The sequence below is a fragment of the Ceratotherium simum genome, chromosome 9 (genome assembly GCF_057802395.1).
Source record: "Ceratotherium simum simum isolate JZ-2026a chromosome 9, ASM5780239v1, whole genome shotgun sequence".
Classification (NCBI taxonomy): Eukaryota; Metazoa; Chordata; class Mammalia; order Perissodactyla; family Rhinocerotidae; genus Ceratotherium; species Ceratotherium simum.
This window is the reverse complement of record NC_141908.1, coordinates 48,314,677-48,339,295: the sequence shown is the minus strand read 5'-3', so window position 1 is coordinate 48,339,295 and position 24,619 is coordinate 48,314,677. Positions and strand designations below refer to the sequence as shown.

Genomic DNA, 24,619 nt, shown 5'->3' with positions numbered 1-24,619 from the left:
GGTGCTGTAAATTGTGGGAAGGTGACTAGGAAACGCATGGGGGAGACAATAGTAGATGAGGGTTGTTTACGCAGACTCATCTCTGTGCCATCTCAGGTGAGGAGAGTCACTTTCCTCATTCTGGTATGGGAGAGGGGGGCACCTTTACAAAGGGAAATTTCCTTTATAAAGGAAAATTCCATTTACAAAAGGGAAATTTATGCCCTACTTTTAGGCAGATATGGAAAGGGCAGAGAGCTCTTCCTGTGTCTGTTGTTTCTTAATTGCCTTCGGCTCAAAAATCATCCTTATGCTAAAGTGGCATATTTTAGGGTAGCATATTCTGATCCTCTTCAGGATTTATGAATAACTGAGCTCTTTGTAAAGCAAATAACCACTGCAATAATCTGTTTATAAAATGACAATTTTGTATATTTAGTTTACCTAAAGCAGTGGTTTGCTCTCCAGAGGACATGTGGCAATGCTGGAGACATTTTTGATAGTCACAACTGGGAGTGGCGGTGCTACCGGCAGCTAGTGAGTAGAGGCCAGGGGAACAGATCTCTACAACACAGAATTATCTGCACAAAATACCCAAAGTGCAGAAGCTGAGAAACCCTGATACATAATAAAGCAGTTGTAAACGCTTAAAAAAAACTAGACTCTTATTTTTCCTTTCTGTGTTTTAAAGTCTCTAACTGAATGTATTCTTTGTGTATTGAAATAAATCTTGTTTATATTTTAAAGGCCTCCTCCCCTGCCATCTTTCAGTTTAAATTTAGTAATGGGTTTTCAGGGAAAATTGCATATCAGTTGGAAACTTTTTAAATACATATATTTCCAAGTTTTAAGTACCACTTTACTCAATTGTTTCTGGAAACATTAACTTAAAAATCTAATCTAATGCTTTTATATAATTTAAAAATATAATTCATGTTCTGTTCTTCACATATAAAAATGATACCAAAGGCCACTGATAGTAGACATTCTTCTTTAAACTGATTTACTGGTAATAGTAATGGGTCTGCACTGAGTCATCCGTACTTGCAAGTCGTCATCCTGGTAGCCATTTGGAAAGTGGTCAGCTGGCTACAGATATCTGGTCTGTGACTACGGAACAGTTGTTCTTTGTGGGAAACTAAGTGATCTGTGTTTGATTCAATTCTGTGCTATCGGTCTTGACAGCATCATGTTTTCCTATTAAGTTCCAAGAACTTTCCTGGCCTTCACGGTTCTACTTCATGGTTTGACAGTGAGAATATCAATTCATAGGATAGAATGGAAGTCATATTCATTTAATCATTTTTCTTTTCCCCTAACAATAGTCCTTAAAGTTCTTCAGAGTGGGGAGCAGCACTTGAAGAGGTGAGCAGGTATAGCTTGGGATAGAGAGCACCTTGTTCCCTACTCCCCCCTCTTAAAACATGAGAGGTCTGAAATTTATTTGTTCATGAACTTGTCTGTTTCTTGAGAGACAGTAAAATCAATACACTTCTTGAACACCCATGCGTGAAAGAATGGACACTTTCGTAGTTCATCAATTTCTGCTCAAAGACCAGAGCACTATAGTTGATTTAGTACAAATGTCCCATAAAGCTGTAAGAGATTAAGCACCGTCATCCTCAGTTAACATCAATGTTTTGATTAGACATGTAACGTTTCTCCTCATGAATTTCTGGGTTTCTTCCGAGTTGTCTTTAAAAAATTTTAAGATCTTTGAATATAAACACAATATTTCTTAGAGTTTTTATTATATGCTCCTTATTCTTGCTCATTTATTCAATAGTCGTAGTCATGAAAAGTACACAAGATAATCTTGGCCAAATGACCAATATGACCGCTGGTTCACTGCACCGTTTCAGCTTAAGACAAGAATAGGTGTCTTATTCTTGGTGTAATCGTGGTCATCTCTACCAAGGAAACACAGAACATTCAGTCTTAAATGCGACAACTATAATTAGGAAAACCTATAGTTATACCACAGCGATTTTAAGGATGAGGTAATTTTGGGAATGTTGAAAAACGCAGCAATTAATTAAAAGTTTTCAGCGCTGTTTATTTACACCGTAGTACTGTATTCTCTGACACTCAGCATGCTCTGTAAAAGAAACGCCTGCTATCTGTTGTCCTAACAGGTTAATGTGGCATGTTTTTAAGGGTATAGAATTTGAAATAAAGTGTCCAAATCTCTCTTACATTACTTATTCTAACTTCACAGGCCCTTACATCACCTCCCTGGGATCCAAGCGTTTCGGAACAAATGAAGAAAGTCTGTGAACAGCCAGGGGGGCCTAAGGAATCATGTTTCCCTAAGAAAAAATAGCAGGGCTGCGATTAGATTAGGCAAGGTGGGAAAGGGATATTGGCAGGTAAAGCGCCGGAAAGTTACAACTTGGGTTATTTTTTAACTGGAGTCCTACAAACGGCCGGCGTGTAGGTGTCTCACTCGCTAACTTGTAAACGAACTTCAGGTTCTCTTTACTTGGGGAGTCTTCTGAATCTGAGAAGCTGGCGGCGGTTCAACGACTCCGCCCTGGGGATCCCTAGGGGGCATCTTCTGGAGAGCCTGATTGTCTGGGGCAAAGGCGCAGGGACAGCAGGGAGTGAGCGGGCGGGGACTCGGTCCCCCGAAAGCCAACACGAACCGGCCTGGCTCCCCTTGGGTGGAAACTTCCCGGGCCGCGAGCAGAGCGGGAGGGAGCGAAGGGCGGCGGTTCCCCTCGCGGAGCCAGAGAACTGCGCGCGCGAGGCTCGGGGCGCGCGGCGAGCGCGGCGGCCGCCGCCTCCTCCCCTCCCCGCCTCCGCCGGCGCTGCCTCCTCCCTCCGCCCGGCTCGGCCTCCCTCGCTCCCTCCCCTCGTGGCTGGCTCCGGCGGCGGCGGCGGCGGCGGCGGGCGGGGAGGGCGTGCGCCGGCCGAGAGGTGTCGGCGGCGAGGGAAAGGAAGTTTCAAGTGGAAGGTCGTCCGCCGGCCGGCGCGTCCTCCCGCTCTCCTCCGGCAGCATCATGGCGGAGCCGAGCGGCTCGCCCGTGCACGTCCAGCAGCCCCAGCAGGCGGCCCCGGTGACAGCGTCGGCGGCCCCGGCGGCCGCGATAGCAGCGCCGGCTGCGGCGGCGCCCGTGGCCCCGGCCCCGGCGGCGCAGGCCGTCGGCTGGCCCATCTGCAGGGACGCGTACGAGCTGCAGGAGGTTATCGGTCAGTGCGGCGGGCGCGGCGGGGCCGGTTCAGGCCGGGCGCCGAGGCCGGGCGGGAGGCGCGGCCGCGGGCGGGAGGGAGCGCGGGATGCTGGGCTCGCCTGCATGCACGCCCGGGAGGCAGAGCGGCCGGATTTGGGGCCTACCGGCTTCAACAGTTTTTTTTTTTTTTTTTTTTTAATTTATTTGTTCGTTCTGCGAGCGCTGGTGCTGCAAGAGGCGGCGCGGCGGATGTGACTCGCACTGCAGACGAGCCGCATGCTGCAAACTTTTATCTCCCGGATCGCCGGAGCAGGGGACCCGGCAACGCTGCCGCATCTCCCTCCACCGGCGCGCCGGGGCCGCAGCCCGTGGCCGCTGGCCACGCGGGCAGGCAGCTGCGGCTGGGGTGGGGTTGCGGGGGCGCCGCCCTGGGCTTCCAGCGCCCCCGCGCCGCGCCCCGGGGGCTGTGTCCTGGGGGACTCTACGGGCGCAGCCGCGCCTCTGTCTCCCGTCAGCAGCCGCTCGTCGTGGGTAACGGGGCCACGTAGGAGTCGCGGAGGCCCACGTTCTTTCCCGAGGCCGGGGAGGATGCTGGCCTCCCTCCCTGACAGCCGCTGCTCCACGCCCGCCGTGCAGATCGGCGCGCCCGGGTACCCGCCTCTCTCGGTGCCGGGACGCGCCGCCTGCCGCCCAGCCCGGCCGCCCGTGGAAGGCAGGCGCCCTGGCCTCCTGCCCTGCACCGGGCCGATGCTTCCCTCTGGTCCAGGGCCGAGCTGCGAAGAGTGAAACCCGAGGCTGTCGGTGATCTCCTCTCTGCCTGTTGGTGCCTTCTAGTCGGCTCACAAATACCACCTTATCTTACATTTTTAAAAGTCTGGCAAAGTAGAACGGCAAGAAGCCCGTGTTACTTTTCCTTGGGCCAAGTACATGAAGGTCCAGGAGGTTTGTGTTGACCCCTCACTTAGAACCTTCCCTATTGGATCATCTCATTTGAGAGTCTTGTTAAACCCAGTTAGGGAAGCCTTTAGGTAAAGTGGGCCCTCGGCTTCTAACCTTACTGGCGCTGGGATGGTTGCTGCCTTCCTATATCTTGATATTTAAATACGGTGATGAAAAAGGAATTCAGGATATTTATCTTAAATGTTTCTCTGCTTTTCATTTAAAAAAATTCTCCACCCCCTCCTTTTAAAAAAATTAAGACAGACCTAGGGGTTTATTAGGTGTTTAAATGAGCTTTTATCACTTGTTACTGTTGAATGAAACAGCATAGACTGAAATATATATTTCAGAAAATGATATATATGATGTATGAGAACATATATATACGAGAAAATGATGGGCAGAACAGTAACCTAGGATGTAAAACCTTCAAATAATCTAAAATAGGCATCTTTACATAAAATTGTTTGAAAACCCAGACATTTCATAACTTTTGGCCAAAGACTCGAGGGCGATGAGTCTTCATGTCACTGCCTGGATTAAATAACTTCAAGGGCCTCTCAAAGCCTAGAGTATTCAGTGAAACCCCCTTAACCTGGCATATAAGCCCCTTCATCTTTCCAGTTTTACCGCCTGCCCTCAACCCCCTTGCCCCGCTCGTGCTCTGCTTGTGTTCATTGTAGTCATCTCTCCTAGGACGCATCTGGTCTTCCATTTCTTGCTGCCTTTGCACAGGCTCTTCTTTCCTCTAGGTACCCATCTTTGTAATGAATCTCACTCAGCTTCCAAGGCCAGAGTGAATGTTCCTTGAGAAGCCTTGTGCTTTTCCCGAGGCAAAGTATGCTGACTTCTTCTGCCCTGCTTTTTACATACTTCTTAGCATGTAACCCCATAGTTTTTATTTGTACAACAAAGTCTGAGGGCCTGCTATGTCCCAAGCATTGTGTGAGGTGCTAGCAGTATAGAACTTAACAAAAAGGGCCTCTGCCCTCAAGGACTTCAGGAGTTTATGTAAACGATTCTGTAGGATGTGGTGAGTGAGCCCTGGGAGAGCTCACAGGAGGGAGTGACTCCTGGGAGAAATCAGGAAGCAGGGTATATCACAGAAGAGGTCGTAGTCGAGCTGGATTTTGAAGTCCGAGGAAGAGTTTGTGAGGTGCTTCATTATTTCCATTGCTGCCTTCTCTAACTCCTCCAGGGTCTTAAGTGTCCTTCTGTCTCCAACGTGTAGAGATGGTCCATAAAAGATGAGTGATGGTATCTGCCACGTAGTTTTCCATAGGGACGGTACCAGAATTTAATTATAATCAGTTTATATGCTTTGTTAATTATTAGGGTTAAAATGCAAGCTTTGCTGTTTGAAAACATAATATGTTGAGTTGACCCGTTTTATGAACTAATGAATAAAATCTTATTTTTAGTTTAGTTTAAGTGATGGGATTAATTGCAGGGCTTCTGTCTGCTTGCAGTAACGGCGTTGTTAATTATGGTTGGTCAGTTTAATAAAAGACAAGAAAAGAAAGTTACCTGAGGAATTTGAGAACAGAAACACCTGCTTATTACTTTTACCTCGATTTTTTGCACATTCACGTTGTGGGAAGGGCTTTTCTGCATTTTTCATTGATCTCATATTTTTCCAACCAGAAGTGATGGCTTATGTGGTGGCTGTGTTATTGAAAAATCAACTTGCTGGAATAGGGTTTTGCTAGGGCTTAATGTTTATAGGGAATTACAAATCCATTTCCATTTAGTGTTTAATGCTAGTTGAGTCATTAAGAGTGAACCTGCGGTTGAGCACTTTTGCTTAAACATTACACGCAGAAGTTAGTAGTTCAAACACGGAACCAGTTTCGACATGAATGCGGGTGGACAGCCTTTGCCTCTCTCCGCCATACGGCAGGTGTCATATGATAGGGCTCCGGCAGTATGAACCGTGACCAGCAGGAGGCTCGGATGTGCCTGAGCGGAAGGCCCTGGAAGGCAAGGTGTTTTAACTTTCCAGCGTGGCATGGAGCACTTTTTCTTCCTTTCCTTCTGGGCAGAGGTTGGGGCATCAAGATTAGGAGAGAATAGGTTTACTAAGGTCCAAACAAAGCAGGTTCAGTTGTTTGACTTCTCTTTTAGAAAAATAAACACAGGATTTTGCAAGTCTAAAAATAAAGTTTTCTCTTTGTTGTATTGTTGTTCTTGTGTTTAAAAGATCAATGGCGAGTTTGTAATGCTCTTAGGGATAATCTGGTTCAGAAGTTTATGCATGACCTGGAAATGATGTAAAATCTGTCGGAGGGAGCTCTATGCTTAGGGAGGGGTTAACAATGTTGTGAAATTATCAAGTTCCTTCTTTTAGCCGTCAATATTCTTGTCTTAATAGATTTCAAATATTTGTCTCCTATAGAAGTACCTGTTCTTCGGAGCTGTTCTAGCCTGTTTATACTCTTCAGTCTTAGTAATCTTTGTTCTTATCCCCCCTGCCCCCTGCATCTCACCCTCAGATTCCTTCTTTAGAAGTGTAAGGGGCACCCAGGGATATGCCAATTGAAAAATTAGTTTATTTGTTGGTGATATTAACAGTATCACCTTGATTTGCTGAACAAAGAGTAAAAGGTGAATCATAATATGAATGTTGACTTGGGCATCCATAGAATTGAACAACCTCAAGGAACTTTTCTGTCAAAGAGTAATAGTCCTTGCAATGATCAGTTTTTGTGTTTGAGTCAGGTAGTTCCAGCAGGGGCTGTTATCTTTGCTGATGTTCCTCAGAGAAACACTGAACAGACTTGTGCCTCAGAGTATGTTTGATTTTCGTAGATGTTTTTTCGCAGGATGAGCCTTTCTTTAGTTTTGCGCTTGACTTCTCAATGTGGTCTTTAGAATGATCTGACAGTAACACATTTAATTTTTGGTCCTAGTCTACAAAAAGGATTGGGTTCCTAGACTCCTAGCCCTAGTTTGACCGAGGGCTCCGAGTACTTTGTTTGTTTCTCTCCTGTGAGGCTTTATTAACACCATTCAGGTGCATTTTCCCCAGGCCCAGGTAATAGGGCATCTGGCCAGGAGCAACAGGCTTTCCTGAAATAAGACCTGCAAGCAGCCCGGGGCATTCCTGCTTTGCTCTGTGCTTTCCGAGTTTCTGCAGAGTTCTATGTTTATTGATGTTCTAGGGATCTTGAGGACAGTGGGAGCTACAGTGGGTCACAGTCGTCTTTGTAAGACCTCAGAGAGCCTGAGCACTGAGTGTGTATGCTGATCTCCCAGAGCTTTAAACCGAGCTGCTTTGCTGCTGCTGTTAGTGTGGCTTTTTTTATTAAATAAATTAAAAGAGGCTTGAGATGCTTGGCCTAAGACAGGGCTTTTGATTTTCCTGTCATTTCACGTTTTTTTCCGTAAAGAGAAAAATATATACGGAAATGTTCTTTTTGTATTTTTTGTGGTGAAATATACAAATATACGTAACATAAGATTTATCATTTAACTATGTTTTTAAGTGTACAATTCAGTGGTGTTAATTATGTTCACAACAGAAATGCTGTTTTAAATGTGCTTTTCAAACTACCATGTGGGAAAAATCTCTAGGTAAAAAGAAACTTATGGTAGAGTTACTGCAATACTTGCTTTATGTATACATTTGATGTCTGACTGATAATATTAGGCATTTTCCCCTGACCCTTATAATCTGTTGTATACTACATTTTTGCTGGTGTTTGAGAATAAATTAAAACAATGCGGGTTCTGGAATCAGATAGTCTGGTCTATTTCATATCCTGGCAATGGCAGTCACTGGTCTTGCAACCTTGAGCAAATTACTTAGATTTGTCTGCACTCAGTTTCCTCATTTGTAGCGTGGAGATGATAAAAATAGAGTTGTGAGGGTTGGGAGAATGTAAAGCACTCAGAAGAGTGCCTGGCACAGGGCATGCTCTCAATTAGTCTTAGCCATAACTATTGTAAACTGCATCTGCTAATCAGATTCAGGTAATCAGGAGAGAACACAGTCCTGTCTCTGGCAGGATTTTGGAGTGGCTTGAAGAGTTTCTCTGCTCGGTTTCTACTAGAGAGGAAGCAGGCAGGAGAGGTTGCCTGCTGGTCTCCTTCTTCCGGTGGGTGGCTAGAAGGTGGCTTGCAGGGGGAGCCAGAGGCCCTCGTGGGACTGGCTTCCGCTGTGGGGAGGAAGCTGGAGAGACCTGTGGAGCTCCTGGCAATTTGGACAGCTCAGGGGTTTAGGTGCCAAATGGCCCTCTGACAAGTGGTGAGAGCATCCTGCAGGAAGGTTGCTGGGAGGAACAGCCCATTATGAAAGGGCTCTGAGAACAACCTGCTAAGACTGCACTTTTCTTCCACCTCTGAGTTTGCCCTGCAGAGGCTGCCGTGCTGGCAGGAAATGCTGCTGACTAAAAGAAATATTCACTGTGTGTCCCAGTGAGTAAGAGGACGGGGCATTTGTTTTCAGATAAAGTCATCACTGTTGCACCCCTTTCTCTTTCCTTCTCTCTCTGCTTTATAAATACTCCCTGAGCTTATAAATATTCTCAAGTCTCTCTCTTATCTTTAACAACAAAAGGGAACAAAACAAGACACTCTCACTATTCCTTCCTCCTCTAGATACTACCTTATCTTTTTCCTTCCTTTCACAGCTAAGCCGTTTGAAATAACCTCTCATTCACCGCTTAGCCCACTGCAATCTGGCTTCTGCCCTCTTGCTAAGAAACCAAAGTTGCAGTCTCCACAATTACGGTGACCCTTCTGTGGCTGGAGCCAGTGGACACTGCAGTCCTCTCTCTTCCTCTCTCTGCAGGATTTGTCCCCATCTCTCATTTCTCCTTCTCCTTCTCCTTCCCGGCCTGCCCCTGCTCCAGCATCCACTTCTCTATATGTCTGAGGCTTTAACCTCCATCTAAAATGCTGAGGGTCTCCCTGATCTTCAGACTGGTGTATGGGCTACCTTTTTTACATCTTTGTTTAGATGTTTCACAGAACTTCATACTCACAGTTAAACTCATTGTCTCTCCACCTTTGCTTCAATCCTAATCCTGCTCCTTCAACATTCTCCATCTTCCTTAAGACCCTGGAGTACAAAACAGAAGCGTACTGCTTGGCCTCCCCTTTCCCATCTTCCTCCATCTCCCACATGGAATTGGTCATCAGTCCTAAACGTTCTGCATACTTGATATCTGCTTTTATCTGTCTCTAACTCTTCCTCTTGGCCACCACCAGTTTAGTTTAGGCCCTTATCAAAAATTATCTTCTTTGGATTATTGTAATAACTTCCTAACCAAGGTCCTTGTCTCCATTTTTGCTTCCAGCTCTAGAATGCATTGCTACCAAAATGATACTGCTATACCACAATTTCTATCAGTTACCCCCAGGCTTAACCGCCTATACTGGCTCTCCCATCATCCTCAAGGTTAACTCTAAGCACGGTGTTTAAGGCCTTTGGGAATGGTGTCTTGTCTCCCTTTCCAGCCATAACTTTGTCATTTCCATTCTGGGGACAGACTCCCAGCCACGGGGACCTTTTGCTGAAATGCTTCATGTTTTCCTAGCCTCTGCTAGGCAAGTTTTCCCTCTGCTTGGAACACCATTCCATCACCCTTCCCTTCCATTTTCTTCTGTTTAACAGAGAGCTCTGTCTCTCCTGTTAAGTTTTACTTTTATTGAAGTATAATATGCATGTGGAAAAGTGTACATATCATAAATGTATAGCTTGATTGTGTTCATAAATTGAACACACCCTCATCTGGGCTCCCTTTTAAGACTCAGAATAAATGATTTCTCTTCACAGAAACAATCTCTGCCCCTGAGCCTCCTTCCCCTTTGCCCCCTGCTTTGGGCTTTTCATCTCCTGGCAGTCCTCACACTGTGTGCTAATTGGTTGCCCCCTTGTCCATCTTGGCGCTAGATGTTAACTCCTCTCTCTCGTCTCCATACCCTGCACCTCATGTTAAGTATTTGATGAATGTTTTCTGGATAAAAGTCTGAATTCTGGGGACAAATACTCCCTCTCTCTTTGTGGATGAGGCACATTGCCTGACCTCTAAATTTGCCTCCCTGGATCCTGAAGATTTGTTCTTGCCTCTGGTTAACGATGGTGCTTATTTAGTTTGGGTTTGGGCCAGTCAGCTTAAAGGGCTCTGTAGAAATTAGCTCATTAATCCTCCCAGATCAAGAGCAAGCACTTTGTGTGCTTCCACCTGCCTGTGTTGTGCAGGTAGGCAGGCAGGCAGAGGCCTGGCCTTCTTGAGGTCATTGGACTGCGAGGTGACCTCTCCAGATTAAAGGACCCAGAGCTCTCTGCCACGGTTGTGGCGACCTTTCACTTTGGCATTGTAGAGCAGGATGGGAAAGTCTGGCACTGCTCCCCTCTTCTTCTCTAGAACTTTCCTTTCTTGAGGATACCCATGATCTCTTGTTGTTTATGTATTTATGTATAACCCAACCTTGAAGCTCTGTGGGGCCTCTTGCTGTGTAGAAATCATGACTGTTGGAGAAGATCAGGGATGCACATGAAACACAGGAGCAAGATGTCAGGACAGGCGGTTTTCAGATTGTTATGATGGCAGGAGTTGTATTTTTTATAAAGGACAGGAGGCTGAGGATGATGGGATTAATGTGGTACATGCTAAGACCATAGAACTGGGTCTTTCTTTTTAGGTTAAAATCAATCTAATAGGTGTTATAATTCCTTTATGGTGATTTTTTTGCAAAAGGTTTTTTTTTCCTATTAAAATAGAATTCTCTGTGTGATCATGTAAGGCTTTACCTTTTCCTCCGGGACAGTTTTGTTTAAATTATACCAAAACAACTCCAAGATGGTTGAAGTCATTCAAGTGTTTCAAGTGTTTCTTTTTCCAAATCTGCTATTCATTGATCAAGTTTTTGATACTAGAGAAGAATTCAATGTATTAATTAAAAAGAAATTTTAGACTTGGCTTAACTAGGAAGCAGAGGAGATATAGCAGTCCTTTAGAGAATGGATTGGCAGTACTTTAGTTCTAGAATTTGTTTAGATAAACACTTTGGAATCTGATGTGAGTAAATGCTGATACTTCAAGTTTCTTCTCACTTGCCAGTTATTTGAGAATAAACTCTGGCTTAGCTTTAAGAAACTTTCTGCACATTGGGGAATTAGGTGAATTGACCTTTTAAACTGTATATTTTGATATATGGGAAAACATTTTAAGACAGACAGCTTCATTTTTAAACTTCTTCCAAGTAAATGGCTTTTATTATAACTTTCAGAGGCCTACTACTGGGGGTACTCATTCCATTATTCCCTTAGGTGAAAATATACATTTGTGACATTTATGGGGTTTAAGTTTCCAACCTTTAGTCACTACTGGAGCTATTTACCAGAAGTAGTAGTATAGTAAGTAGAGGATGATGACTTTCTGTTGTATGAAGGAGAGGTCTTCATTTGGGGAGTATTTTGGAAATCAGTGACCTGTGACAATTCTGAGACTTCTCACAATCAGTCTATTGATGGTTGAGGTCTTAGAAGAATTTGTGATCTTGTTTTGACCCAGTAGCGTCAGTTTATACCAGGATTTGTAACAAGGGGCATTCCAGTTTCTTTCTTTCCTGCCCTGTTTGGTTTGGGGATTGAAAACAGATTATATTTGCTGGATTGGTGCCTATTGGCCTATCTTGTATTGCTTACACTTTAATTTGAATTGTCTGGTCCTTCCTTCCTTTTTAATTGGCAATGTCACCATCCCCTTTGCTTAATTATGGGTGACTCGAGAAAGCAGAGGAAGAGAGTGGTCAGGGGAAGGAATGATAGGTCAGTGCTGGCCTTTATACGTCAGTTTCTAAGTGAGGAATGGCATAAGAATATAGGGAGAATAAGGACATTTGATTTTGGAAGAGACCAAAGAGATCCTGCTTCTTCGTTTTATAACTGAAGGCTCTAATGGCCTAAGTTGAAGTAATTTGCCTAGTGGTCCAAAAGTCCTTAGAATCTAAGGCCCATGAATTCTACCTAGTTCAGGATTTTCTTCTGCTTACATCACATTGATTCCTCACTGGTGAGAAGGAAGAAGTTAGAAATATTATTGACTCAATGAATTTTATAACTACCATTTTAATAAAGTAATTGTATATTTATCTAGGAATACCATGTAGATATGATTGTAAAAGTCTCATTTCTTTAGAGGTGTTAAAATGATCTTTATATATATTTCTTTCTTCATCAGGGCATGTTTATGTAGCAGGCGGTATATAAACATAAAATACACTCATTTCAACCATCGTCTTTTGCTTGGTCTGTTACAATAGACTATATTTTTGATCTTTGGTTATATAACCTGTCAGTGAGGTGGAGTTGAGGGGGGGGTGTGTGTGTGTGTGTGTGTGAAAATAAAAGGTTGAGGAGCGAGTTGATGGGTGAAGAAAGCATATGAATTAGATGCGCTTCACAGCTGATCATTAGCTGGAACAACGTGTCTGCACTAGAGCCAGGTCCCTTCTGCTAGCCTGATACTTACAACTGAGCAGGAACAGCATTCCTAGCAGTGTCTAGCTCTAAGCTGTCCAGTATGCTAGCCACTAGCCACATGTGGCTGTTTAAATTAATTAAATTTTTTTAGGGGAGAGGGATGAATAAGCAGAGCAGAGAGGATGTTTAGGGCAGTGAAACTACTCTGTGTAATACCATAAGGATGGAAACATGTCATTATACATTTGTCCAAACCCATAGAGTGTCTGACACCAAGAATGAACCCTAATGTAAACTGTGGACTCTGGGTGATAATGATGTGTCAGTGTAGGTTCATCAGTTGTGACAAATGTACCACTCTGGTGGGGGATGTTGACGATGGGGGAGGCTCTGCATGTGTGGGGGCAGGGGGTATATGGGAAATCTCTACCTTCCTTTCAGTTTCACTGTGAACCTAAAACTGCTCTAAAGAAATAAAATCTTTTTAAAAAATGAAATAAAATAGAGTTCCTCAGTTGCACTAGCCACATTTCACTTGCTCAGTAGCCGGTTGTGGCTATTGCAGGTGACGAACTGTATTTTATGTATTTAATTTTAAGTCTGTGAGGTACTTTATTGGTTAGTGTAGATATAGACTATTTCCATCACCAAAACAAGTCATATTGGACAGCACTGGATGGTAATTTCTCAGAAATGTTCAAAAACTGACTAAATATTACTATGATGGCTGTAAATAGCATGAAGCCACATCCTGATGATATGCTAAGGCATTGCCACTGATGTAGAGGGTACAAAAAGGAGACAAGCAGTGCTAACCTGATTAAAAAAATCTTTTGTTTTCACTCTGTGCCTCTGTTTGAAAGCTAATCGATTCATATTTTCAGAACAGTTATTCTTTTTTGTGTGTGTTGTGAAACAGATACCCCTGTTTACGTAGGCAGATAGTATGAGTTTTTATCTTACCCACTTAATTCATTCCGGGATGTTCCTGTGATTCCTGTAAACATAGAATCCTCCCAAGTGAAATCCAGTATTTTCAGAAGTATCAAAATGTTACATTTCCTTAAGAAATCACTTCAGAGTCTTGAGGTTGGATGTGGTAGACAGAATCACTTCAGTTATCTTTTTTTTTTTTTTTTGTGAGGAAGATCAGCCCTGAGCTAACATCCATGCTAATCCTCCTCTTTTTGCTGAGGAAGACTGGCCCTGAGCTAACATCTATTGCCAATCTTCCTCCTTTTTTTTTTTTTTTCTTTCCCTTTTTTCTCCCCAAAGCCCCAGTAGATAGTTGTATGTCATAGTTGCCAGTTTATCTTTTTTCATGTTAGGAAGAAAGAACTGACTAAATAGGGTTTTTTTGATGAAATTACAAAGAAGTTGTGAATTTAACTCTACTTAGGAAAAAATAATGCCTGTATCAGTTTTAGTCACTTAAATGGAGAGTTTGAATCATGGTCCCTTCTTTTTCCTTGCATTTAAAACATTTTGATATTTGAGTAATTAAAGGATTAATGCTTTAGCCTAAGTTATATATCACAAAGCAAATAAAACATCCAGTATTTAAGTCAGCACCTTAGTAGAAATTCAAACTCAATAACCACTGTTTTGGGTAGGATACCTGCTTTGTTAGGAGAAGGAATTGATGACTGATGGCTGAAAAAAATATCTGTGTAGGGAGATTAACTGGGTTTAATTTTGGGCAATTCAGGAACAGTCTGTACTTTCTCACGTTCAGTGTCCCTTGGGTGACCAGGGCTGTAAGAGAGAATGTTTGGCTATGTAATCCTTTTTTATTTTTCCTTGTAGATGCCCTTTCAAGTTTCTGGAGTCCTAAATCCAGTGCCTGACCTTCAACAGGGGTTGTGGGGGAAGCATTTTTAATATGGCACCTTTCCTGGGCACCTGGGTGGCTGAAATAAGCCTAGGAGAAGTGTTTCAGTGTAGTTTCAAACTGTGATCGTTAGGACAGACTTAAGCATAGTAATGTTTTTGGCATAAGTCAAGATCAGGGCTAGATTGTTTATCTTTACTAAAATAAATACTGATCAGTTGTTGAAAAAGTCGTGATCTCTAGGGCTAAGAGAGAATGAGCCTCTCAGTTCATCCATAGCCATCTTCCTGATTTGCTTCTATAGAAACAGCAAGACTTTTTAAGGGCTATATTTTCACGTCCTGCTCTTTAAAGCCCATTGGAAATAGATGATATAGGGCCGGCCCCGTGGCTTAGCGGTTAAGTGTGCGCGCTCCGCTGCTGGCGGCCCGGGTTCAGATCCTGGGCGCGCACCGATGCACTGCTTCTCCGGCCATGCTGAGGTCGTGTCCCCCATACAGCAACTAGAAGGATGTGCAACTATGACATACAACTATCTACTGGGGCTTTGGGGGAAAAATAAATAAATAAAATTATATATAAAAAAAGGAAATAGATGATATAGACAGCTTTGTAGCTTATATCTTTGCTTAAATGGCTTTAAAGGCAGAAGGGTAGAACTGATGAGTAGTCACTGGGCTAGGTTAGAGTTCCCGTCAACACTTGTTTTGCTTGTGTGTACAGGTTATGGTCCATTTAGTCTACATATTAATGAATTGTCTTCAACTGTATGTAGTTGTTTAAAAATTAAATATTCCCTTGTCTCTTGGAGCTCGTTGGAAGAAAGGGAGTGACAGAAATATGAAACGTGATCTTTATGAGATATGACTGACTTTGAAATTGATCATATCACAATATTTATACACAAGAAGTATTCTTTCCTTCAAGGGGACATTGTGGGAGGGTGTCCACTTATGCTTTATAGCTACATTTTATTTTAAATGTAAAAAATTACCCATTTCCATCAGCCCTCCTATGAAGAAATGAGACTGATTTCCTAATGTGACGTTAATTTGCTCTTAAGATATTTCCAAAAATGTTTTAAGCAGTTGTAGCTTTATTGGGATAATTATTTAATCTTTTAAAATGACTCTGGCCTGAACAGTGCTGTTACTTGTTTTAAGTGAGTTTTGTTTACTCTTGTTTTTAATAGATTTTGCATTACTACTTCATAGAAGAAATGAGAGTGTCCTGGACAGTGGTTTGAGATTACAGTAAGCTGTTTGTCTGGAGGTAGGGATAGCAAGAGCAAAAGCTGATGGTGGTGTTGGAGGGTGGGTGGCAGAATTGGGGGTAGGATTCCAAAATCAGATCTGTAAAGCTGGAGACAAGATGGGATCGTCAAAAGGCAGCGACTAGCACCAGGCAGCAAAAGACCTCAGGCCTGAGCAGGAGTGAGAAGGAGAGAGTAGAACTCAGGGGCATATCCAAGTTTAAAATTTGCAGGGGTTCGCAAGGGGTCAAGGCAAGTAGGGACAATGTAATTTTTCCAAGAAAGGTTCAGCGGCACCATCTTGTCGAGGTGAGCGCCTCATTTGAAGCTTTGCCTTCAAGGGTGCCTCTGACAAACTGAAAGGCTCAGTTCTCTGAGTGTGGATTCTGATGGTATCTGTATCAGCTATGTATAGCTGTGTAACAAACTGCCCCAAAACTTAGCGGCTTAAAATATTGACCATTCTGTTTGCTTACAATTCTGTGGGTTGGCGATTTGAGTTTGGCTGGGCTGGGCGGTTCTACCTGTCTCTCTTAGGGCAGTCTTGTGGCCAGCTGGGCTGGGGCTACCTATTTTAAGATGATCTCTCTTACGTGCGTGATGGTTGATATTGGCTGTTGGCTGGCCCTCTCTTTCCACTGATTCCTCCTTCCCAAGGAGGCTCGCCTGTACTTTATATCTTGGCTGCAGCAGTGTGCCAGCATAGCTGGAGTGGAGCAGCAGGGATTCTTGAGGCCAAGGCTTGGTAGTCAGGCAGCGTCACTCTGTCTCATTCAGTTGGTCAGAGCACATCACAAGGCCAGCTCAGATTCCTGAGGATGGGAAGTGGGTTTCCCCACTAGTTGGGAGGAATGGTGTAATCCCATGGCAAAGGAACATGTGTACAGGGATGGGAGGAATTCTTATTACCATCTTTGCACACTCTCTACCACAGCAGCTTTATTTGGCTCAGCTCTGATGAATATACAATGTCTGTCATTCATTTAACTTTTGTTTTTAACTTGTGGTGGGGGAACTGATTACCCAACTACCATCACCCTGGTTGTTATAGTGTGGTTGATGATAAGTTCCATAAGCTAATTTGCTGTGTGACCTGTCCATCAGAGTGATTTTTGCTAGAAAAGTGGCTTTAGAAATGTATAACTTCTTAAAAAATCTAAAGGTGTTGATTCTAATGTGACATTTGAAGGGCGAAGGTGTGTGTGTGTGTGTGTGTGTGTGTGTGTGTGTTTGTGTGTGTATGTGTAATGCTGATCTTCTTTTTAGCCTTGAGGTATTTTATTCCAGACTGACCTTCTTAAAACTCAACACCACATTAAAAATATAGATTGTTTGCATGCATATGTAATTATTTCTCCTGCCACCTAGAAGTCAGTGAACTAAATCTGTCACAGCCTTAAAAATAACATGTCGTCTATGCCTCACTCAGTTTAAGAGTAGATGGTTGCTTAGACAATTGTGAATGTTTCTTTACTTTGAAGTCAATCCAGCAATATTTTACTGCCAGTTTTATGGCAGTTTTCAAAAAAGAATTGCCATGCTGTTAGGATAAAAAGATGAGAAACCCAGTAATAGTTATTGACAGAATATGCCCATTTTCTTTAGTTTGTCGTATACTAATGGCAGAAATAATAGAAGGACGAGGAGATGTGCAAGTATACCATTTATTAATTGTGAAGTTTCTGGTAAAAGCCCTTATCATAAAATATATGCTTTTAGATGTGGGAAGAGGGCAGAATGTTATCTTTATAAATTTACAGATTTAAATGCTAAGTGACTTGCTGTTTATTCCAAAAGGGAGACAGATCTGTACATGGATTAGAATTGTAGACTGTCCTTTCTGTGCTTGGCCAAGGTCCCTTTCTCGTGTAAGGAAGAATGATTGAGAGGTGGATGTTACCTAGACCTCTGAGCTATAAGAAAACTCCAAGCTTATTTATTTTAAACTTCCCAATTATTATACAAGTAATAATAGATGGTCATTGTAGAAAATTTGTATAATACAGATAAGTAAAAAGATGGAAAAATTACCAGTTACCTCATCACCCAGGGCTAGATACTGTTTGTATTTTGGTGTAGGAGTGTCAGTTTAAATAGGATAGGACTTTAAAAAAAAAAAGTAAATTGGTATTTTTGCAAATTGATACTTTTTAGCATTCCCAGTACTTTCACATTTAATTTGTTTAGAGCAAGAAAAAGAAACCAGTTTTAGGTTAATACTTGCTTGGCAAAAGTGATTGTTCTTGAGAATTTGGTACAACACTGAGGGTCAGGCATACTTTATGATTACTGGACAGAGTGTAGATGTGTATTTTTCTTCTACTTAAATGTTTTCAGAATCACAGAATACATTTACAATCTAAACATCTATGTTAGAATTTAGTATTTCTTAGAAGTATCCGTTATACTTTGCCTTTTGTCCTCTGGCTGCTATGGATCATCTTATTCTGATATTTGGTACTTTCCTGATTAGAAGTGAAAATATTTTACTGAAAGTTCTGGGGAGAGGCAGGTTAAGAGTAGCTTTCTCATTGTTTGTAGGTATGTTTGAAGACAGCAATAACTTTTAGATTTCACACTGACTTTTCATATCAAACCTAGCTGGCAGGGTGAGAATTTTCTAGGTTGGATAAATATATGATATCTTTTTGTAGAACTAGCTGTTGATTTCATGGGCATGTAGGAGAAATGAATCTCTAGGAATTTGATGATCTGAATGTTGAATCTTTTGGTCTTTTAAATTTCAAGGATTTCATAGCATTTTGAACAAAAGGATGAAATAGCTGTTGGCATGACTAATCTTTATTTTATTAAAAAAAGTTGTTAAATTACAAAGATATAACGAACACTTTTGTATCAAGTAGGTAAAAATAACAACCGTCAATTTTCATTCAGAGATACCCTCTATGGTCTGTTTAGTTTGTATCCTTTCAGACGTTTTTCTGAGTGTACATGTACACATAGGTTTTTCCAAAATGTAATTATTATACATGTAATGTGGTAACTATGCATATTATTCTAGAACTTATAAATTTTATTTCTATAAAGTAATACATATTACATGTATATTTTACTTCTGTGTATTTTCTGTATATATTTGTAGTAAAATATACACATTACAGATAATCACAGCTATCATGCTAGGTCATTTCTCATTGATCCACCTCACTTAAAAATATGCCAATTTATTTCTGTTCCAGGTCCATTTCTATTCTGTGGATGTACTTTATTCAACAGGTCCTTTATTGATTAACTTATTGGTTGTCTCCAGGTTTCCATATTTCTGTGGGATGGATATCCAGAAGTGGGATTGCAGGAACAATTGATATTGCATTTGTATTTTTGATAGATACTGTGAAAATTTCCTCCAGTTGTTATGTTAATTAATTGCACTCTTAGTTGCTCCCATTTCTGGACTTAAAGGTAGAAGGGAGTTAGACTGAGAAGGCATCTTGCCTTATCTCCTGCTTGACCCAGACCTAAAATATCTAAGACCAGGTAGAGAAAACGGTGGAGGGGAGCTGGTGGTGTTGGATTGGAAAAGAGAAAAATTATCATCCGAGTTTAGGAAATGAAAGTTGCAGCATTTTGTGGACTAAAAGAATGAAATGTCATGAAGTTTATTACGATGAACAAATTTATGGAAAGATTTCCTGAACTGGTGAAAAGTCTAGATTACAGAAGATAACGTAATTGATTAATACACCCTTTTGTTTACAAGGACCAGGGACTTACTAAAATAACGCCCAAGTAATAGGGCATTCTTTATAAAGATAGATGTGGAAATAGGGAGATAGGAATCTCATCCATAATCCCAGGTTTTGCAGCAGCCTAGGAAAAACCGAGCATCTAAGTCTTCAGGAATTGCAGTCAAATATGTTCTTTTTTTTTTTTTTTTTTTTTGAGGGCAGGGATTTCTTTAAAATCTCTTATGGAGAATTTCTTTTTCAAATGTGTTCTCATGAACCCTGGAAGTGGACAAGATGTTAGTCTTGTGGATCCTCACTTCTGGATCCCGTAACCTTGGTATTCTTAGCCAATCAGTGTGCATCAGCTTTTGTTCACGTCTACCTGGTCATCTCTTTGCTATCCTGTAGTTTCTGCTGAGTCAGAATTTTGGCTCATTCATAGCCCTTATGGCCCTTCCAACTTCTCTCTTCCTCTTTCAGCCATAGCTACGCCTGCTAATTGCTAGAATCTTTCTTTATTTCCCAATTTTAATCCCAAAGATTGAGAATCCAGTTTTTACCAGAGTTTCTGCATAGGACACTTGCCAGCCTATTAACTGCTGACCTAAGCTTAGATGCCCTCCCCAGATAAGGGCGTAACATTGGAAGCTCCTGCCTGGGAAGGGAATTTGGGTGTCGTGGGCACTGAGAGTCAGTGTTTATGTAACATTACTCTCAGGTAAGTAACCTATCTAAAATGTAATCCTGATTGATGTACTTTTTTGTTAAAAAATTTGTACTTAATAATGTGCTTAAAAAGCAGTTGATTCTTTTAAGTCAGTAAATACTTCCCTGTGAAGCAACCTCCCTTTTTTCATATGGACTGTAAATTGTGAAAACGTGTGCCCCCTCTCAGTTGTGAATTGTCTTCAATTCTGAAATACCAATGCCTGGATCATGCCTTTTCTGCTAGACTTGAAAGTACTATGAAATAGTTCATCCTGTTTATATATTGACAGTGAAGGTCTGAAAAATACACCTGGAACCCAGTGCTGCTAGAACAACTCATTTTCCTATGAGAATAGTTTTATCTCAGCTGTATCTTCTCCATGTACGTTGGGAAGAGTATCTGGTGCGCCCTAGGTTTATTATGTGTTTGGCGTTCCACTGTTTCAGAGATGGTTATTAATATTTCTCTGCAAGATTTCTTTAAGCTGCTTTGCTTTCTCCCTGGGGGTCACAATCAAGTACCCCCCCACCCCCCAACCTCCTTTTTTTTGTCCTCTTCTTTTCCGTCCTCAACCTCAGTCTACTTCTCTTTCAGAGTAGTGGCTAGAGAGTTGAACATGTCAGTGACTCTTGAATTCCTGAGTCCTTAACTTTGATGCCTGTGTGTCTCAGCATGTCAAAGGGCAGCTTCCTTGTTACTTTTTAAAATGAGAACCATGCTCATAAAATGCTGTCTTAGTTTGGTTTCAGATCACTTGAAATGTAACCTGATTTGAAAGGCAGCACTTAGCTCCTTTTTACCAAAAGGTTTTGATTATCATTTTGTAGGAATTTTTGTTGGGTGAAAGAAAGATGAACAACATATTTGCCTTTGGAAAGGACAGCCAAATGGTCTCGTTTCATTTTGGAAAGTTCCTTCTGGTGGTCTTGAATTCTGTGTTTTAATCTGCTTAAAAATGCGTTTTAGCACCTTAGCAAAATTAAAAATTATTTTATTAAAGTCTGGGCAATGCTCTTTATTATTGAGGAGAAAAATCTTTTGAATACTTTTTGGTAAGGACACGTGTAATTTAAAGCTTTCATTTTGATGTCCTAGTCTTAGCTGATAGGCGTGTTAATCTCTATTTGATTGCTTTGGTGGGAAGCTGAAAATCACCTAGTGCCTGGCTTTGCCTGCATTTATAAATATGCTTCTTTTTTTGGTTTTCATTTTGTGAAACAATAAAGTGAATTTTCATACATGTTGTTTTATTATAGATTTGACTGTTTATCTGATTACCAGATTTAAATAAAAAGTTGAATCATTTTCCCTTTTGGCTGTATGTCCCTTTGTTTATCTTTTTTATGCTGGTATATGTGTGTGTGTGTAGTGACCCTTTCCTCGGTTACTTTGTAGCATGACAAGCTCTGAGAAAGTGAATTATTTCAACTTTTCAGAATTTCCCATTCTTTTCTATTTTGGTTTAATTTTCATTACACTGTTTTCTTTCTCCCTTTGGAAGTGCCAAAGTGCGTGTAAATATGATTACATATGGAATACATGACTATATAATTATTTTTCTTTATGGGTATAGAGGCAAAAGATACATGCGTGTAAAAAATATATGACCAAAGAAAAATTACTGGTAATAAAAGTTATTTGACTCTTGGGGGAGAATTTTATTATATTTATTGAGATATAGTAATCTTTGAAAAAAAATGTTAAGAATTAAATTTCTGGGAGAGTTTGTTTTTCTGTGTACCACGAAGATTTCTTGAGGACCCAGAAGGACCATTCAAGCCAACAGGATGATTGTGATACAAATTTACATATGCTGTGTGCCAAGGACTGTACCAAGTATTTTACATATTCTGTCTCATCCTTACCTCACTCCTGCCAGGATTGGTATGATTATCCCAATTTTACAAATTAGGAGGCAGAAACGTGGGTGATCACATAATCTTTTGAAGATCACACAGCTGGATCTGAACCAAGTGATGTCTGGTTGCAAAGCCCCTGCCCTTTCAAGGGTTCCCTTTGCCTCCTCTGTTTTGCTATCTGATCTGCCTTGTATGTAAAGCTATCAGGACAAGGAGTTAATTTCTAGAAGAAAGGTCCCTATTTTTAAAGCAACATCCTCACCTGATAGTTAGAGCTGAAACTTGCACATCAGGCCCACCCGGGCTTAGATCCATTGGCATCATTTACCAGCTTTGTGACTGTGAGCCAGTCCTTGGCCTCATTGTGCTTCATGGTGTTTCATCATCAAAATCAGGGCCATCATATAGGTCTTGCAGGATAATATAACCCATAATAAATAATAATGATGATGATGATGATTATAATAATAGCAGTTAGCACCGAGGAGCTTTTATGTGTCAACCCCTGGGCTAAAAGCTTTTCCTAGTTAGTTCATTTAATCCTCACAACAACCCAATGAGCCAGGTTCAGTTATCCCCTTTTCACATAGAAAGTCCTCAGTATGTGAAGGCTGTGTTTATTATTTATGTTTTCCACAACAGTGAACCCTTCCATTGGTATAGATAATTGAATATTCACTGTCATTCAATAAAGTTTAATTAATGCCTACTCTATGGTCATTAAGATAAAGTCTCTCCTTCTAAGCCTTTATTTTAGTGATAACCTTTTATAATATTTTAACAGGTTTCTTTTGTGTTGTTAAAAAGGATTAATTTTATGACAACTAAAGCACTTATTTAAACGTTTCACAAACGGGAGAATCACGGACAGAAGTGCCTACATCTCAAACCAATTTTTGTGTCCTCAAAATAAACTAATGCTACTACGTTGGTAGAAAGGGCTCTGGAGATCATATGAGAGGGTAAGGAATCTTTTATTTTTTTGCTGAGGAAGATTCCCCCTGAGCTAACATCTGTTGCTAATCTTCCTCTTTTTTTCTCGCTTGAGGAAGATTAGCCCTGAGCTAACATCTGTGCCAGTCTTCTACTTTGTATGTGGGTCACAGCCACAGCATGTCTGATGAGTGTTGTAGGTCCACACCCAGGATCTGAACCCGCAAATCGGGGCCGTCGAAGTGCAGTGTTCCGAACTTAACCGCTACGCCACGGGGCTGGCCCTGAGGAATCTTTTAAACATGCCCTCTACTATCCATCCCCTCATCCTTTCTTCTCTGTCATACAGAGTACCTAAAAATTCAATGAATAGATAAATTGCCTTAAGCAGCGATCATCACGGCCTGTCATATACCTAAATCAAAGATGGGAGGTTTAAAAAAGTTTTCCACATTAATGCTGAAGTGTTGACAACTGTAAAGAACACAGAATTCTGGCAGTGGACTCAAATACATTTCATTATAGAAGAGAGAGGAACTTGTAAGGCATTGCTGATGTACTTCCAAACATTGAAACCAGACTAAAAAATTCAGCCAAAACAGCAGACTATTAAACATTTGAAAGAAAAAAAAAAAAAAAAAACCATGAAAGCACACCACTCTCTGAACACTCCCGTAGTATCCTGGAATCTTCTAGCAGGTAGTATGAGGTCTTGTGTCCATTAAGAATGTTCTTCCTCTGATATTGGAGGAAGTGGAACCATGCTTCTGAGAACACGAAGAAGAGTGGGGAGAGTAATAAGTCAATTCCTTGAAAAGACCTGAGCAACTGTGAGCTGGCTGAGGGTCAGAATTTATACCTCCCTGCTTTACTTGATCAGAGAGTGGGTTGATTATCCTCCAGCTATTTTTTTGGTGTTGGCTGAGCTCCACTGTGTGCCAGGCACTGCTATGTCTTGGTGATATAAGGCAGGGGCTCGCTTTGGGGTCTGACCTTGAGGAACTTAGGCTACAGGAGAAAACACACAGGGAGCCGGTTATACCCCAGTGAGGTAATTCTCTGGTGGAAGGGTGTGACTAAAATTTAGAGCTAATCACCCCATCTGCTGAGTCCTTCTGTCTTTCATCAGCGCATGTCATGGAGTTATAGTCAGAATCATAAAGGAAGGGATTTCAAATCCTGTTTGTGAAATTCCCACCACCCACCGTGTGTTGTAAAGTTTGTTCCAACGCAGAATTGTCGCAACAGATAGAGAGAACTAATGTTTTGATCAAACTTGGTAATTCTTGTCATAAAAACAATTCCTCAAGTTTAGTGCTGTCTATACAAACATGGGTTAAATGCTAACATTAGTTGAAAATATTTGAAAGTATATGTATATATGTCTGGCTTTTTGATGTGCCTGTGTTAACATCATGCTTTTATCTTGTATGTAAACTGTGGAGTCTGAGACAATCAGAGTTTAAACTTTCAACAAGGAAGAGAAATAATGAAAAGGAACAATGGTTTTTTGTTTTCCCAGTAACTAAATTTACCATTGTTCTGAGAACTCAACAAATGACCACAGGATGTGAATTTAATCAAATTGTGCCTTTGAACAAAGGTATCATGGTTGTAGTGGAAATTTTTACATCCCATCATCCTGTTCACATGCCTCCCTGTGCTGAAATCCATAGCAGTTCACTATGGTCTAACCAAGTTAACATAATAATTTCAATACAAAAGAAATGGACTTGGGAAGCAAAAGGAACTGTTGTTTCTAACTATGTCTTCTAGATCAGCATTCAAAGTCAAAGATTTTTACCTTTTATTGGAAAAATATTT

The 24,619-nt window shown here is 41.4% G+C and overlaps 1 protein-coding gene across 1 annotated transcript in view; it reads left to right on the top strand.

Annotated features, from left to right (window-relative positions):
* Positions 1 to 2,633: 2,633 nt before the first annotated feature.
* The window catches only part of STK39 (serine/threonine kinase 39), a 278,513-nt gene continuing 256,527 nt past the window's right edge, over positions 2,634 to 24,619 (top strand). Inside the window, exon 1 of the mRNA XM_087435340.1 lies at positions 2,634 to 3,171. Coding sequence (XP_087291466.1) covers positions 2,982 to 3,171 — 190 coding nt within the window. The 5' untranslated portion in view covers positions 2,634 to 2,981. The remainder of the gene's footprint in view (positions 3,172 to 24,619) is intronic.